This window comes from Dryobates pubescens, chromosome 7, assembly GCF_014839835.1.
Source record: "Dryobates pubescens isolate bDryPub1 chromosome 7, bDryPub1.pri, whole genome shotgun sequence".
Lineage (NCBI taxonomy): Eukaryota > Metazoa > Chordata > Aves > Piciformes > Picidae > Dryobates > Dryobates pubescens.
The window spans coordinates 40,436,592-40,452,897 of record NC_071618.1 but is presented as its reverse complement, the minus strand read 5'-3'; the positions used below and the strand labels follow the sequence as shown (position 1 = coordinate 40,452,897).

General features: G+C 44.7%; 1 protein-coding gene across 1 annotated transcript in view; it reads left to right on the top strand.

Moving 5' to 3' along the window:
• Positions 1–16,306, top strand: part of ENOX1 (ecto-NOX disulfide-thiol exchanger 1) — a 380,677-nt gene that overhangs the window by 308,232 nt on the left and 56,139 nt on the right. Inside the window, exon 11 of the mRNA XM_054163102.1 lies at positions 10,055–10,239. Within this exon, the coding sequence (XP_054019077.1) occupies positions 10,055–10,239 (185 nt within the window). The remainder of the gene's footprint in view (positions 1–10,054; positions 10,240–16,306) is intronic.

Below are 16,306 nucleotides of genomic sequence, written 5' to 3'. Positions count from 1 at the left end.
TTTGGTCATTGTAAATGCTCCACAATGGGAATGAGGCAAAAAAAAATTACCATAGCAACTATAACTTTGACAGTCTTGGTGCTTTTCTTGTTGCTGCTATCACAGGGAACAGTATTCTATGCAAAATTTATTTTCAAGTCAGGAAATTAGGGTAATGGCATTAACAGAACTCAGAGGGCAGGAAGGTTTGATAATACCCTGGCCTGTATCAGGAAGAGTGTGGCCAGGAGGAGCAGGGAAGTCATTGTGCCCCTGGACTCAGCAATGCTTAGGCCACATCTTGAGTCCTGTGTCCAGTTCTGGGCCCCTCAGTTTAGGAAAGATGTTGACTTGCTGGAAGGTGTCCAGAGAAGGGCAACAAAGCTCGGGAGGGGTTTGGAGCACAGCCCTGTGAGGGGAGGCTGAGGGAGCTGGGGTTGCTTAGCCTAGAGAAGAGGAGGCTCAGGGGAGACCTTCTTGCTCTCTACAACTCCCTGAAGGGAGGTTGTAGCCAGGTGGGGGTTGATCTCTTCTCCCAGGCAACCGGCACCAGAAGAAGAGGACACAGTCTCAAGCTGCACCAGGGGAGGTTTAGGCTGGATGTTAGGAAGAAGTTCTTCACTGAAAGAGTGATTGGCCATTGGAATGTGCTGCCCAGGGAGGTGGTGGAGTCCCCATCCCTGGAGGTGTTCAAGGGGGAACTGGATGTGGCACTTGAAGCCATGGTTTAGTTAGTCCTGAGGTGTTGGATGAGAGGTTGGATTGGATGATCTCTGAGGTCTTTTCCAACATTATTGATTCTATGATTATTTTGGCAGTTTTGATGCTTTTCCTGTTGCTGCTCTCACAAGGAACAATACTGCATTTAAAACTTATTTTCAAGTCAGGAAATTAGGATAATGGTATTAATAGAACTCAGAGGGCAGGAAGGTTTAATAAGACACTCTTCATCTGTTTTCATCCACATCACTGCAATGATACATTGGCTAAAGCTATAAAACCTTGAGAAATTCTGCTGAAGAGGCTAGACTGAAAATCTGAAGATACACAAATCGGCTCAGAAGTTTTCAGGTTTAGGCTCTATGCCTACAGAAGCCTAGAAGAATCTCTAGTAAGAAAAAGTCCTGCTAGGATGATCTAAGGCAAATCTGCACCTCTGAATTCACAAGAGGGTTTTCTCTTGTTGTTAGTGTTTACCTTATGCTCTTCAGATACCCCCTCTGGATTTCCTCACACACTTGAGATAACCTACTGCCCGTGCATTTCAACTCAGAGTGGCCCCCAGTCTGCAAAGTAGGAGCCTGACATTAATATTCATTGCATAGTTATGAGGGTGTCTTCTAAAGAGAAATTCACATTGCAGGTGAGTATCATCTGAAACAGAAGAGAATTTTATATTCCCCTTCATTTTCTCAATAAACAGATACATTCAGATATGTGAGGTATTAACTCCCCTTCCTGGCCACTATGACATGGCATGAGTCATAAAATAGTACAGTTACCCAGTGACATCTGTGAACACACTCTGTGTTGGCTCCAGTGGGCATTATTATGTATTAGGCTCAACACACACTCACAGAGTAACAGCTCCAAGTAAAAGGTATAGAATGAATAGAATAGGATAGGATAGGATAGGATAGGATAGGATAGGATAGGATAGGATAGGATAGGATAGGGCAGGTTGGAAGAGACCTTCAAGATCATCATGTCCAACCCATAGAATAGAATAGAATAGAATAGAATAGAATAGAATAGAATAGAATAGACCAGTTTGGGAAAGAACATTGAGATAATCAAGTCCAACCTATCACCCAACACCATCTAATCAACTAAACCATGGCACCAAGTGCCTCATCCAGTCTCTTCCTAAACACCTCCAGTGATGGTGACTCCACCACCTCCCCAGGCAGCACATTCCAATGACAAATCACTCTTTCTGGGAAGAATTTCTTCCTAACATCCAGCGTAAATCTTCCCTGGTGCAGTTGAGACTGTGTCCTCTTGTTCTGGGGCTGGTTGCCTGGGAGAAGAGACCAACCCACACCTGGCTACAACCTCCATTCAGGGATTTGTAGACAGCAAGAAGGTCTCCCCTGAGCCTCCTCTTCTCCAGGCTAAGCAAACCCAACCCACTCAGTCTCTCCTCACAGGGCTGTGCTCCAAACCCCTCCCCAGCTTTGTTGCCCTTCTCTGGACACCTTCCAGCAACTCAACATCTTTCCTAAACTGAGGGGCCCAGGACTGGACACAGGACTCAAGGTGTGGCATAACCAGTGCAGATTAGTAGTACCCATAAGAAAGCAGACTCCTAACTGCCTAATGTAGATGCCCTGGAAAAATTAAGTTGTTTCTTTTGAGACATCAGTCAATGACTATGTCCTTAGACTTCAGTGAATTCCTTATCAGCCAGTCACCCCTTGTTTTAAGAGGTGTCTTTTTGATTTGAGTCTAGCCTGGGTCCACTACACAGAATCATAGAATTGTTAGTGTTGGATGGGTCCTCAAGGATCATCTAGTTCCAACCCCTCTGCTCCACTACATGGAGTCATATCTTGCAATTGAGTGTGTTGACAAATTGTGTACAGCACTTCTGCTTCAACTCAAGGAAATCACACTAACCTCTTAGATGTCCTCAAAGTATCAATGTGAATATACAACTCCTTCCCCCTCTCCCCCCTTACATATGTCTAATCTTTCTCCAGACGCTTCTCTGAGTCTGGCAGGTATCATTTTTGCATCCACCCATGAAAACACTGTGCAGTGTGTATTGAACTGGTTTCCAGCTGTTTGTTTAGGTAGGAATATCTTCTTCTGCTTGCAGCATGGGCAGTTGTTAGGGATTCTGGTCAGGGTTTTCTTTTGCTACAGCTTCCTTGTATATAGTTCTTCTGCAAGTGCTTTCAGCATTCATTGTGTTTTCACTGTAAGATGCCTTTCAGCATGTCTCACGGAGGGGTTTTGTAGCTGAGTACCTGAACTACCAAGCCTAGAAAGGCTTGAGAGGTAACCTTGAGATGAGCTGAGTGAAACTTTTTCTTCCAATTCAAACTGCATTCATCAGCTTTCTCAATGAAGTCAAAGCATCACTTTCCATTAAAATATTTATGGGGTTTTTAATGAAAATTCCCTTTTCCCCCAAAAAAAATGTGCTCTAATTTTGATTTAGTATTCAATGAAGTGCCTATATTTATATATGTAATAAATGATGATATATAATGAATTACATATTATCATCATTATATAGAGTAGAAAGGGCAGGGAAGGGCAGGGAAGGGCAGGCAAGGGCAGGCAAGGGAAGGCAAGGGAAGGCAAGGGAAAGGCAAGGCAAGGCAAGGCAAGGAAAGGCAAGGCAAGGAAAGGCAAGGAAAGGCAAGGCAAGGCAAGGAAAGGAAAGGCAAGGCAAGGCAAGGAAAGGCAAGGCAAGGAAAGGAAAAGCAAGGCAAGGCAAGGAAAGGCAAGGAAAGGCAAGGCAAGGCAAGGGAAGGCAAGGGAAGGCAAGGGAAAGGCAAGGGAAAGGCAAGGCAAGGCAAGGCAAGGCAAGGCAAGGCAAGGCAAGGCAAGGCAAGGCAAGGCAAGGAAAGGAAAGGCAAGGAAAGGCAAGGCAAGGCAAGGCAAGGCAAGGCAAGGCAAGGCAAGGCAAGGCAAGGAAAGAATAGAGTTAACCAGGTTGGAAAAGACCTTGAGATCATTGAGTCCTATATAACCATTATAAATGGAATAAAACTACCTTATAAGTTTATATATAGAGAGAGAGATTTAATTTGGAAACAAAAGAGACATTGGTCTAATTACAGAATTAATTTTAGCACAGTAAAACACAAATATCTTAAAATAACAGAATCAAAGATTTGTCAGGGTTGGAAAGGACCTCAAGGATCATCAAGTTCCAACCCCCCAGCCATGGGCAGAGACACCTCACACCAGATCGGGTTGCTCACAGCCACATCCAGCCGGGCCTTAAAAGCCTCCAGGGATGAGGCTTCTACCACCTCCCTGGGCAACCTGTCCCAGTGTCTCTCCACCCTCATGGTGAAGAATTCTTTCTTAACATCCAATCTGAATCTACCCATTTCTTTCTTTTTTTTCCCATTCCCCCTAGTCCTCCTGGGGAGGGGTTTGGAGCACAAGCCCTCTGAGGAGAGGCTGAGGGAGCTGGGGTAGGAAGAAGTTCTTGACAGAAAGAGTGATTGGCCATTGGAATGTGCTGCCCAGGGAGGTGGTGGAGTCCCCATCCCTGGAGGTATTTAAGAGGAGACTGGATGGGGTGCTTGGTGCCATGGTTTAGTTGATTAGATGGTGTTGGGTGATAGGTTGGACTTGATGATCTCGAAGATCTATTCCAACCTGTTCTGTTCTGTTCTGTTCTATTCTATTCTATTCTATTCTATTCTATTCTATTCTATTCTATTCTATTCTATTCTATTCTATTCTATTCTATTCTATTCTATATTTCTACCTTCCACCCTGTGTTTAATTGCTAACTATGAATGGCTAGGAAGGATCACCAGAGTGTATAGTAATGCTGATAAGAAATTGCACACCTCTGGGAATCCTGCCTGCAATCACAAACTTCTCTCTGCTGTATTCTTACTCTCTCCCTTTATGTTGCTTGGGATATTTCCATTAAATCTTAAAATAGATTGTAACCTCATCCAGCAGCCTTTGTCTTCGGGTGTCTGCAGTCTAGAATAGCAGGGCACCTGTCCTTGGATAGGACTTCTTGGTAGCACTGCAGGGCAATTATTGTCACGTAGATTTCAATGTGCTATACTAAATAGGATTTTAAAATAATTGACTCTAATAATGGCATTTACAGGTGCAACATTTTTTTAGCAGTAAAAAAAATGTCTTTCTACAGGTAAAATGGGCAGCTGCCTTCGCTGCTCATTATATACTCTGACTTGTTCCATTTGGATGAGTTATTTTTGAAATCCTAATAGGTTCACCACCTACAGATTGCTTACTTTTGCAGTATGTCATAGCCCTTTCCATTTCCAATAACTTGCCAGCAGCCCCTGCAGCAGATTTCTTGTGCTGTCCCTAGCCCCCACTCAATAGCCTGAACTCATCTAGGGAAATAAAAAGGAGGAGTTCTCCAAGTGGGTTGTAATGGACAGGCTGGACAGATGGGCAGAGTCCAAGGGCATGAGATTGAACACATCCAAGTGCTGGGATCTGCATATTGGCCACAGCAACCCCATGCAGAGCTACAGGCTGGGGTCAGAGTGGCTGGAGAGCAGCCAGGCAGAAAGGGACTGGGGGGTACTGGTCGATGGTAGGCTGAACATGAGCTGCAGTGTACCCAGACAGCCAAGAGGGCCAATGGCATACTGGTCTGCATCAGGAAGAGTGTGGCCAGCAGGAGCAGGGAGGTCATTCTGCCCCTGTACGCTGCACTGGTTAGGCCGCACCTTGAGTCCTGTGTCCAGTTCTGGGCCCCTCAGTTTAGGAAGGAGGTTGACTTGCTGGAACGAGTCCAGAGAAGGGCAACAAAGCTGGGGAGGGGTTTGGAACACAAGCCCCATGAGGAGAGGATAAGGGAGCTGGGGTTGCTTAGCCTGGAGAAGAGGAGGTTCAGGGGAGACCTTCTTGTTCTCTACAGCTACCTGAAGGGAGGTTGTAGCCAGGTGGGGGTTGGTCTCTTCTCCCACACAACCATGACCAGAACAAGAGGACACAGACTCAAGCTGTGCCAGGGGAAATTTAGGCTTGAGGTGAGGAGAAAGTGCTTCACGGAAAGAGTGATTGCCATTGGAATGTGCTGCCCAGGGAGGTGGAGGAGTCACCATCACTGGAGGTGTTCAAGAGAGGATATGACATGGCACTTGAAGCCATGGCTTAGTTAGTCCTGAGGTGTTGGGTGACAGGTTGGACTTGATGATCTCTGAGGTCTTTTCCAGCCTTTCTGATTCTATGATTCTGTGATTCTATTTGCCTGGGGCCTTGGAATTTATTTTTGTTGTTTCTTGTGTTATTGCTTGCTGGCTTTAAAAAAAATTAAAATAAATAAAAGGAGAAAATAAATGGATTTCATCCTCTTGTTTGCCCATTGGACTCATCACTGCAGTTTCTTGAGGGTAAATTTTGTCATGGAATGGTGATTACATGCTTTTCAGAACAATTTAATTTGATGAAACAATACTGTAACTGCTGCTAAGTCTTCCAGAGAGATTCTGTAGAATATTGACATTAACAGCAATAACTAAGCCATGTCTGCATTTGAATAGTAGCCAACTGCATTTTGGATAATTCATTTGCACTGTTTTTAAATCAGTAAAAATGGTCTGAGATAAAGGTAGATTTGCCCTGCCAAAGAGAAAACATTTTTATTGGTAGTGAAATATGGTGACACTCTATCTGAATGCTGATGTGACTTCCCAAACACCTTGAATCATGTTATGATGGGGAACAGAGGACTCTTTATCTGTGGGAGGTCTAGTCAAGAGAGGCCTGACATTACAGAATCACAGAATCACCAAGGTTGGAAGAGACCTCAAAGATCATCAAGTCCAACCTGTCACCACAGACCTCATGACTAAACCATAGCACCAAGTGTCACATCCAATCCCCTCTTGAACACCTCCAGGGATGGTGATTCCACCACCTCCCTGGGCAGCCCATTCCAATGTCTAACAACTCTCTCAGTGAAGAACTTTCTCCTCACCTCAAGCCTAAACTTGAGACTGTGTCCTGTTGTTCTGGTGCTGGTTGCCTGGGAGAAGAGACCAACCCCCCCCTGGCTACAACCTCCCTTCAGAGAGTTGTAGACAGCAATAAGGTCTCCCCTGAGCCTCCTCTCCTCCAGGCTAAACAACCCCAGCTCCCTCAGCCTCTCCTCATAGGGCTTGTGCTCGAGGCCTCTCCCCCGCCTCGTTGCCCTTCTCTGGACATGTTCAAGTGTATCAATGTCCTTCTTAAACTGAGGGGCCCAGAACTGGACACAGTAATACACAATTTCCTATAATTTGGAGTTGAACCATATTGTTGTTGTAGGTGGGCAAGAAAGAAGTCTGTGATACCAAGCCTGAAATCATTTAATCAGGAATGTAAATCAGTTATGTGCTTCAGTTACCAAATGTTGATAGAATTGGCTATGGTAGGTTGTTGGGTTTTAATTACAGCTGCTCCATAATGTTGTTGTGTTACCAGGGTCCAAGAAGGAAAATAGTATAGCATTGCAGTTTGCTGTGCCAAATGACCACTGCTACTGCCAAGCAGAAATACTCACAGGAGTGGCTCCTTCTATAGGGTGAGAACCACATCCCTGAAGCAATGAGTGCCACACTTCCCTATATGTATTTATGTTTGGATAATTCATTTAAATAATGCTCCTAGTACATGCTTTATAGCCTTCTGCCTTTTGCTACACAAATTTCAGCTTATATTGCAGACTGTGCAAGTCATTTGGCAAATGTAATTTCCATCCTTGCATACTAATCGATTTCTTCACAAACACCTGCTATCAGTTACGATAATAAAAATGCCATTCGAAATTGAAAAGGGGCCAAATGGAGCTTCCTAAGGAAATGACTTGAGTGTCTTTCAATGCCTTTAATGTAGTAATGTTCTTGTAGTGCCAACACTTTTTGGAGCATTTGCATTTCATGTAATTTTACCCTATTACATCATTTTTCCCTCTAAATCGTTCCTCATAACCATCGCTGTGAAGAAGCTCATGGCGAGATTGGAGAGGAATTTCTGGCTTTCTCTGCTCGTGGGACTAGGGTTAGCAACTTTAGGTAGAATAGAATAGAGTAGAGTAGAGTAGAATAGAATAGAGTAGAGTAGAGTAGAATAGAATAGAATAGAATAGAATAGAATAGAATAGAATAGAATAGAATAGGAGTAGAATAGGAGTAGAATAGGAGTAGAATAGAATAGGAGTAGAATAGAATAGAGTAGAATGGAATGGAATGGAATGGAATGGAATGGAATAGAATAGAATAGAATAGAATAGAATAGAATAGAATAGAATAGAATAGAATAGAATAGAATGGAATGGAATGGAATAGAATAGAATGGAATAGAATAGAATGGAATGGAATAGAATAGACCAGGTTGGAAAAGACCTTCAAGATCATCGCATCCAACCTATCAACCAATGCAACACCATCTAATCAACTAACCCATGGCACCAAGCACCCCATCAAGTCTCCTCCTGAACACCTCCAGTGATGGTGACTCCACCACCTCCCCGGGCAGCACATTCCAATGGGCAATCACTCTCTCTGTATAGAACTTTTTCCTAACATCCAGCCTAAATCTCCCCTGGCACAGCCTGAGATTGTGTCCTCTTGTTCTGGTGCTGGTTGCCTGGGAGAAGAGACCAACCTTCGCCTGTCTACAACCTCCCTTCAGGTAGAGAGCAATAAGGTCACCCCTGAGTCTCCTCTTCTCCAGGCTAAGCAGCCCCAGCTCCCTCAGCCTCTCCTCAGAGGGCTTGTGTTAGTACTGCTCTTTAGATAGCTTCCTTAGCAGAGCTCTTGGTTGGAGCATCTGGTCACTATGCTAGTATAAATCCTGAAGGGCTGTATCAGTTCCTGGAATGTCACTGGGAAAACGTTGTAAAGTTGGTGGGTGCCTTGCCCTTGGACTGCATGCCAGTTTCTTCCTAAAATATCGACCTAAATTTAGCAGCCAGATTGCAAGTAGCATGCCAACTACCTAGGATCGCTTTATGGCTCCTTACCATCCCAGGAAATAACTTCCCAGCAATGGTCTTTGCCAGAACCTAATCATTTTCAGCTCTGCTGGATCTTGTCTCATCTCCAAAATGTCTCACTGGCTTTCAGCTGTACACTCATCTCCCTTGACAATGTCCTTTGCAGGTTGCAGCCAGGTCGCGGTTGGTCTCTTCTCCCAGGCAACCAGCACCAGAACAAGAGGACACAGTCTCAAGCTGCACCAGGGGAGGTTTAGGCTGGATGTTAGGAAGAAAATCTTCCCAGAGTGATTTGCCATTGGAATATGCTGCCCAGGGAGGTGGTGGAGTCACTGTCCCTGGAGGTGTTCAAGAGGGCATTGGACATGACACTTGAAGCTATGGTTTACTTACTCATGAGGTGCTGGGTGATAGGTTGGACTTGGTGATCTCTGAGGTCTTTTCCAACCTCATTGATTCTATGATTCTATGGGAGAACAATGGAGGAGGCATTTAATAAACAATGCAGTACAGAAACAATGTTACTTTTCTGTGTTAATATCTGGCATATTTCTGTGCACCTGTCCTTGATATCTGAGCACTATTTATGCTGGTGATAGGTATTTAGCAACTGTCCATAAGGAAGATTTTCTTCTAGGGACTCAAGGCAATGAATCAAAACCAATGTAGCTATTGGACAACTCAGGAGCTTGGCATTTTAAAGAGGGCTGAGAGGGCTGAGATGTTGCCTAAAGGTGACCAAGGTGTATGTTGGTCTTAGCCTTCCAGAAAGCTTCCTGGAAGACACCATTAAAGAGCTGCTTCCCCAAATGCTTTTGATTGGAATGGAATGGAATGGAATGGAATGGAATGGAATGGAATGGAATGGAATGGAATGGAATGGAATGGAATGGAACGGAACAGAACCAAATAGAATAGAATAGAATAGAATAGAATAGAATAGAATAGAACAGAACAGAACAGAACAGAACAGAACAGAACAGAATAGAATAGAATAGAACAGAATAAACCAGGTTGGAAAATACCTTCGAGACCATCAAGCCCCAGTCTCAGCATCACTCTTTCCTGGCAGATGCCAGCATGAGTACACCAGTGTATCCTTCACATTCAACATGAAACTGAGCCCACTACTCAAGGTGTATCATGGTCTTACCCTTGCAGAAAGCTTCCTGGAGACACCATTAAAGAGCTGCTTCCCTAAACGCTTTTGAACTGCGTGGAGAGCCTGTGTGATTCGAACTTGTTTCCGGAATTCAGTTTTTGTGGTAGCATTTACAAAAGTCAGGTGTGAGAAACGTGGTCCATACCTGGGCAGTTATAGAGCTCTGAGATCTCTTCCAACCTTGTTGATGCTCTGATTTGTCAGGAAAGAGTCCACATTACTGATTTCTTCACTTTTGCATTTTCTCTTAGCTCTAGCTGCTCAGGCGTATGCACTGAAGGAAGAGAACGACAGTCTGCGATGGCAGCTGGATGCTTACAGGAACGAAGTGGAGCTCCTGAAGCAGGAGAAAGGACAGCTCTTTCGAACAGAAGAAAGCCTTACAAAGGACCAGCAGCTGCAGTTCCTGCAGCAGACAATGCAAGGCATGCAGCAGGTATTGCGATGCAATCAAAGCGTGGGTCTCATGGTTTAGCTGAGTGGTACCATAATCCTGTGCTGTACTCTAGAATGTTAGCCATGAAGGTCCACATTTCTACACTTTTCTTCACATCTGCAGATTTTAGATGGGGGAAAGAGCAAACTCCTGGTCAAGCTGGCAACTCGTGGCTTGGAAAGGAGCACTCTGAGCTGGGTTAGGAACTGGCTGGAGGCTGAGTCCAGAGAGTGGTGGTGAATGGTGCCACAGCCAGCTGACAGCCAGGCACTAGTGGTGTGCCCCAGGGATCAGTGCTGGGTCCCATGCTCTTTAACATCTTTATCAATGATCTGGATGAGGGGATTGAGTCCATCATCAGTAAGTTTGCAGATGACACCAAGCTGGGGGGCAGGAGTTGATCTGTTAGAGGGCAGGAGACCTTGGCAGGCGGGACAAATGGCCAGAGTCCAAGGGCATGAGATTGAACACATCTAAATGCTGGGTTCTACACATTGGTCACAACAACCCCATGCAGTGCTACAGGCTGGGGTCAGAGTGGCTGGAGAGCAGCCAGGCAGAAAGGGACTGGGGGGTACTGGTTGACAGTAGGCTGAACATGAGCCAGCAATGTGCCCAGGCAGCCAAGAAGGCCAATGGCATACTGGCCTGCATCAGGAACAGTGTGGCCAGCAGGAGCAGGGAGGACATTCTGCCCCTGTACTCAGCTCTGGTTAGGCCACACCTTGAGTCTTGTGTCCAGTTCTGGGCCCCTCAGTTTAGGAAAGAGGTTGAGTTGCTATGAGGAGAGGCTGAGGGAGCTGGAGTTGCTTAGCCTGGAGAAGAGGAGGCTCAGGGGAGACCTTCTTGCTGTCTACAACTCTCTGAAGGGAGGTTGTAGCCAGGTGGGGGTTGGTCTCTTATCCCAGGCAACCAGCACCAGAACAAGAGGACACAGTCTCAAGCTGTACCAGGGGAGCTTTAGGCTGAATGTTAGAAAGTTCTTCATAGAAAGAGTGATTGGCCTTTCGAATGTGCTGCCCAGTGAGGTGGTGGAGTCACCATCACTTGAGGTGTTTAGGCAGAGACTGGATGGGGCACTTGGTGCCATGGTTTAGTTGATTAGATGGTGTTGGGTGATGGGTTGGACTTGATGATCTCAAAGGTCTTTTCCAACCTGCCTAACTCCTTATGCATGTTCGATTTAGGAACAAACCACTCAGGTGCATCCCTTATGGCTCTCCTCACTTAATCCAGTTGGCACTAGTTCTGCAAAGTTCAAGAAAGTTTGTCCAATGTAGCATAGTCAGTGCTGTGCAGTGCTTTCATTTGCATTTGGATGCATCTCCACTTCTTGCTGTCATTATTTTTCTTCTGACTCTTGTTTAAGGATGACTGAGGCGTGCACAGTTTGTCCAGATTACCCTCGTGCTAACTTGCAAGCGGATAGAAACTTCAATGCTCTCCCCTAAGCTTTTGTCATTTATGCTGACCCATGGATTCAACCTTTTCATTCACACAATTTTTAAGTGATTTAGTGCAGCAACAATGCTTTTTGTTTCACATTAGTCAGGCAGAAACTGCAGTGTGTCTCTGCAGGGACGGTTTAGTTTAGCTTATCCATTCTCCTTTATTTGTCAGTGCACTCCTGATGTTGTGTGGGGCAGGCCTTGTCAGGCACATCCAGACTGCTACCATTGCTTCATCTGACACATCTAGCACATAAGCAGCTCTCATTTCACACACATGAATAGTTTCATTTCTGACCAGGCAGCTGCATTCAGATGCTACATAACAGAACACAAAGACAGTGGCTCACCACCACACTGGAATGAGTCCCCATTTAGAATGGAACAGAATAGAATGGAATAGAATAGAATGGAATAGAATAGAATGGATTAGAATAGAATAGAATAGAATAGAATAGAATAGAATAGAATAGAATAGAATAGAATAGAATAGAATAGAACAGACCAGGTTGGAAGAGACCTTGGACATCATTGAGTCGAACCCATCATCCAACACCATCTAATCAACTAAGCACCACATCAAACCTATCATCCAACACTATCTGATCCATGGCACCAAGCACCCCATCCAAACTCCTCCTAAAAACCTCCAGTGATGGTGACTCCACCACCTCCGTGGGCAGCCCATTTTATGGCAAATCACTCTCTCTATGAAGAACTTCTTCCAACATCCAGCCTAAATCTCCCCTGGCACAGCTTGAGACTGTGTCCTCTTGTTCTGGTGCTGGTTGCCTGGGAGAAGAGACCAACCCCCACCTGACTACAACCTCCCTTCAGGTAGTTGTAGAGAGCAAGAAGGTCTCCCCTGAGCCTCCTCTTCTCCAGGCTAAGCAACCCCAGCTCCCTCAGCCTCTCCTCATTTAGAAAGGAGCTTTTTGAGGTGTCAGCACAGAGGTTACTTTTGCTTCCATCATCTGTGTCCTGAAGCAAAACATATACTTCGCTCTTACTCATGATTATTAGATTCCAGGAGGGGACAAGGTGTATTTGCTTCAGGAGTCTGCTAAGCTGTTGCTTTTTTTAGGACAAAAACCAGGGGCTCTTGGTTGGATTAGGAGCTGCATTGCTGTCACAGCATCCTTCAAATCCAACAAGTCTGCAAATCCCACCTAACACCAAAAAACAGCAAAAGAAAAGCCTACATATGTGTTTATACAAACACAAACCCCTTCAATACTTGCAGTTTTACCATATTATGATGATTTATGGTATAGTGGACAAATTCAGAACAAAAAGAAATAAAAATTGGAAAATGGAAAAGAAGTCATTCACCATTAAGGAATAAAATCTTTCCTGAACTTAGGAATAAAGTCATTACCTGGGGTCTGGGTGAAGGATATTCATGTCTGGGGAATATGAATGGGTAAGAGGACACAGTCTCAAGCTGCGCCAGGGCGGTTTAGGCTGGATGTTAGGAAGAAGTTCTTCATAGAAAGAGTGATTTGCCATTGGAATGTGCTGCCCAGGGAGGTGGTGGAGTCACCATCACTGGAGGTGTTTAGGATGAGACTGGATGGGGTGCTTGGTGCCATGGATCAGATAGTGTTGGATGATAGGTTTCACTGTATCACAGTATCACAGTATCACTAAGGTTGGAAGACACCTCAAAGATCATGGAGTCCAACCTGTCTCCACAGACCTCATGACGAGACCATGGCACCAAGTGCCACGTCCAATCCCCTCTTGAGCACCTCCAAGGATGGTGACTCCACCGCCTCCCTGGGCAGCACATTCCAATGAGGAATTACTTGCTCAGTGAAGAACTTTCTCCTCACCTCCAGCCTAAACGTCCCCTGGCACAGCTTGAGACTGTGTCCCCTTATTCCAGTGCTGGTTGCCTGGGAGAAGAGACCAACCCCATCCCCCTGTTCCCTCTCTCAGCACCCCCAGGTCCCTCTCTGCCTGGCTGCGCTCCAGCCACTCTGACCCCAGCCTGTAGCTCTGCATGGGGTTGTTGTGGCCAAAGTGCAGCACCTGGCACTTGGACTGGTTGAATGCCATCCCATTGGACTCTCCCCATCTGTCCAGTTGGTCGAGGTCCCTCTGCAGAACCCTTCTGCCCTCTAACTGACCAACATTTGTTCCCAACTTGCTGTCATCTGCAAATTTGCTGATGACTGACTCAATGCCCTCATCCAGACCGTCAATAAAGATGTTAAAGAACATGGGGCCCAGCACTGATCCTTGGGGCACACCACTGGTGCCTGGCTGCCAGCTGGATGTGGCACCATTCACCACCATTCTCTGGGCTCAGCCCTGCAGCTAGTTCCTAACCCAGCACAGAATGCTGCTGTCCAAGCCACAAGCTGACAGCTTAGACAGCAGTTTGCTGTGGGGGACAGTGTCAAAGGCCTTGCTGAAGTCCAGGCAGACCACATCCACAGGCCTCCCCACATCCACCAGACGGGTCACCTGAGCATTGAATGAGATCAGGTTGGAGAGGCAGGACCTGCCCTTCCTAAATCCATGTTGGCTGGACCTGAGCCCTTGGCCATCCTTCAGGTGCGTAGCTATTGCCGCCAGGATAATCTGCTCCATCATTTTCCCTGGAACTGAGGTCAGGCTGACTGGCCTGGAGTTTCCAGGTTCCTCCATCTGACCCTTCTGGTGGATGGGGACCACATGTTTGACTTGATGATCTGAAAAACCTATTCTATTCTATTCTATTCTATTCTATTCTATTCTATTCTATTCTATTCTATTCTAAACTCCAAACAAATGTTAAAAGCAGAAGTCAATAACAGGGAGGGACTTATCTCCCAGTTCTGCTTGCAATGGACACGTTGCTTTCTATTCCTCTGAGAGCTTCTGTGTTCGTGACAATTTTGCTGTGAGGGTCTGAATTTTCTAGTTTGCCATCTCAGGGTCAGACCTACGAACTCCCAACGTGACATAATTAGAGATGGCCCAAGGAGCTGGAGAAGACATTGCAGATAATCCAGTCTGACAATATGCTGAGGAGGGCAGCAACATGGAAGCTCAGGAGGCAGAGTGCAGAATATTTGGTGGGGAATGATGTGCCTGTTAAGGGGCTGGATGATAGCTTTGGATTTCAATGCTTAGCCATCATCATGATGCCCCATAACCCTTGTGATTTTCATACAGTTCATGCATGAATATTTAGAAACAAAGCTTTGGTTTAGATAGACTCTGTTTCATCTCAGCTTGGTTTTGTAAATGTTGAGAGATGAAAACCTTAGCTGAAAGCCGTCAGGAGAGCAGGTGCTCAGCATCTATGGAAATCACAATCTCTATGAAATATTAAACACATAGCCAGGACTTGAGTAGTTATAATTTAACAAGAAGACCTGCATTCCCTTTTATCCTTTTGTATATATTAAAATGAATTTCAGACCAGCTAAACTGAATGCCATGGAGTTCCTGAACCCTACATATATGTCAGCATTAAAAAATAATATATATTCTCCCTCCTTCTTTCCTCTTCGATCTCCTCAGCTTTTTAATACACCTCTTCTTCTTCTTCTAACTTTGAAATCTAGGGAGTAAGTGATTTGAGCTGCAGCCTGAAAGGCAGATCTGCCTGAGGAAAAAGTGGATGTATTCTCACTATCAAGAAATATTTTTGTAAACACAATTGGTGTGAGACAGTAGCAAATAACACAACACCAATGTATTTTTAATGTACTTCATAGAAGGAGTGATTGGCCGTTGGCATGGGCTGCCGAGGGAGGTGGTGGAGTCACCATCACTGGAGGTGTTTAGGAAGAGACTGGATGGGGTGCTTGGTGCCATGGTTTAGTTGATTAGATAGTGCTGGTGGTGTTTAGGAAGAGACTTGATGTGGTGCTTGGTGCCATGGTTTAGTTGATTAGATGGTGTTGGGTGATAGGTTGGACTTGATGATCTCAAAGGTCTTTCCCAACCTGGTTAATTCTATTCTATTCTATTCTATTCTATTCTATTCTATTCTATTCTATTCTATTCTATTCTATTATATTCAATTCGATTCAATTTGATTTGATTCTACTATATTCTATTCCATTCTATTCCATTCTATTCTATTCCATTCTATTCTATTCTATTCTATTCTATTCTATTCTATTCTATTCTATTCTATTCTATTCTATTCTATTCTATTCTATTCTATTCTATTCTATTCTATTCTATTCTACTCTGTTTCCACCATCTGGACTCTCTTCAGAATTCTTTGCCACATGTACAGGCCTAATGTAGTGAATGTTTATTTCCTCTTCCATCACTCCTCCTGATGCAAAGTAGCATTGGCAAAATCACTCACACAGAATCATAGAATCAACAAGGTTGGAAAAGACCTCAAAGATCAAGTCCAACCTGTCACCCAAGACATGTTTACTTATGAAATGTACCTTATGGGCAGTGTTTTCAACCTGCTTATTTAGTATACCTGAAAGAAGCCCAAAAATAAAATCTTGTGGACTAATGACATTGAACTTATGAGGTTTTTAGTCAACTCCTTTCATAAAACTGTGCCACAGTTTAATTTCATACCCACTGTGAGACCTCAAACAAATGGAAATAATGCCTTGTATCCATGGCAACAAATGAGATACACTTTACCT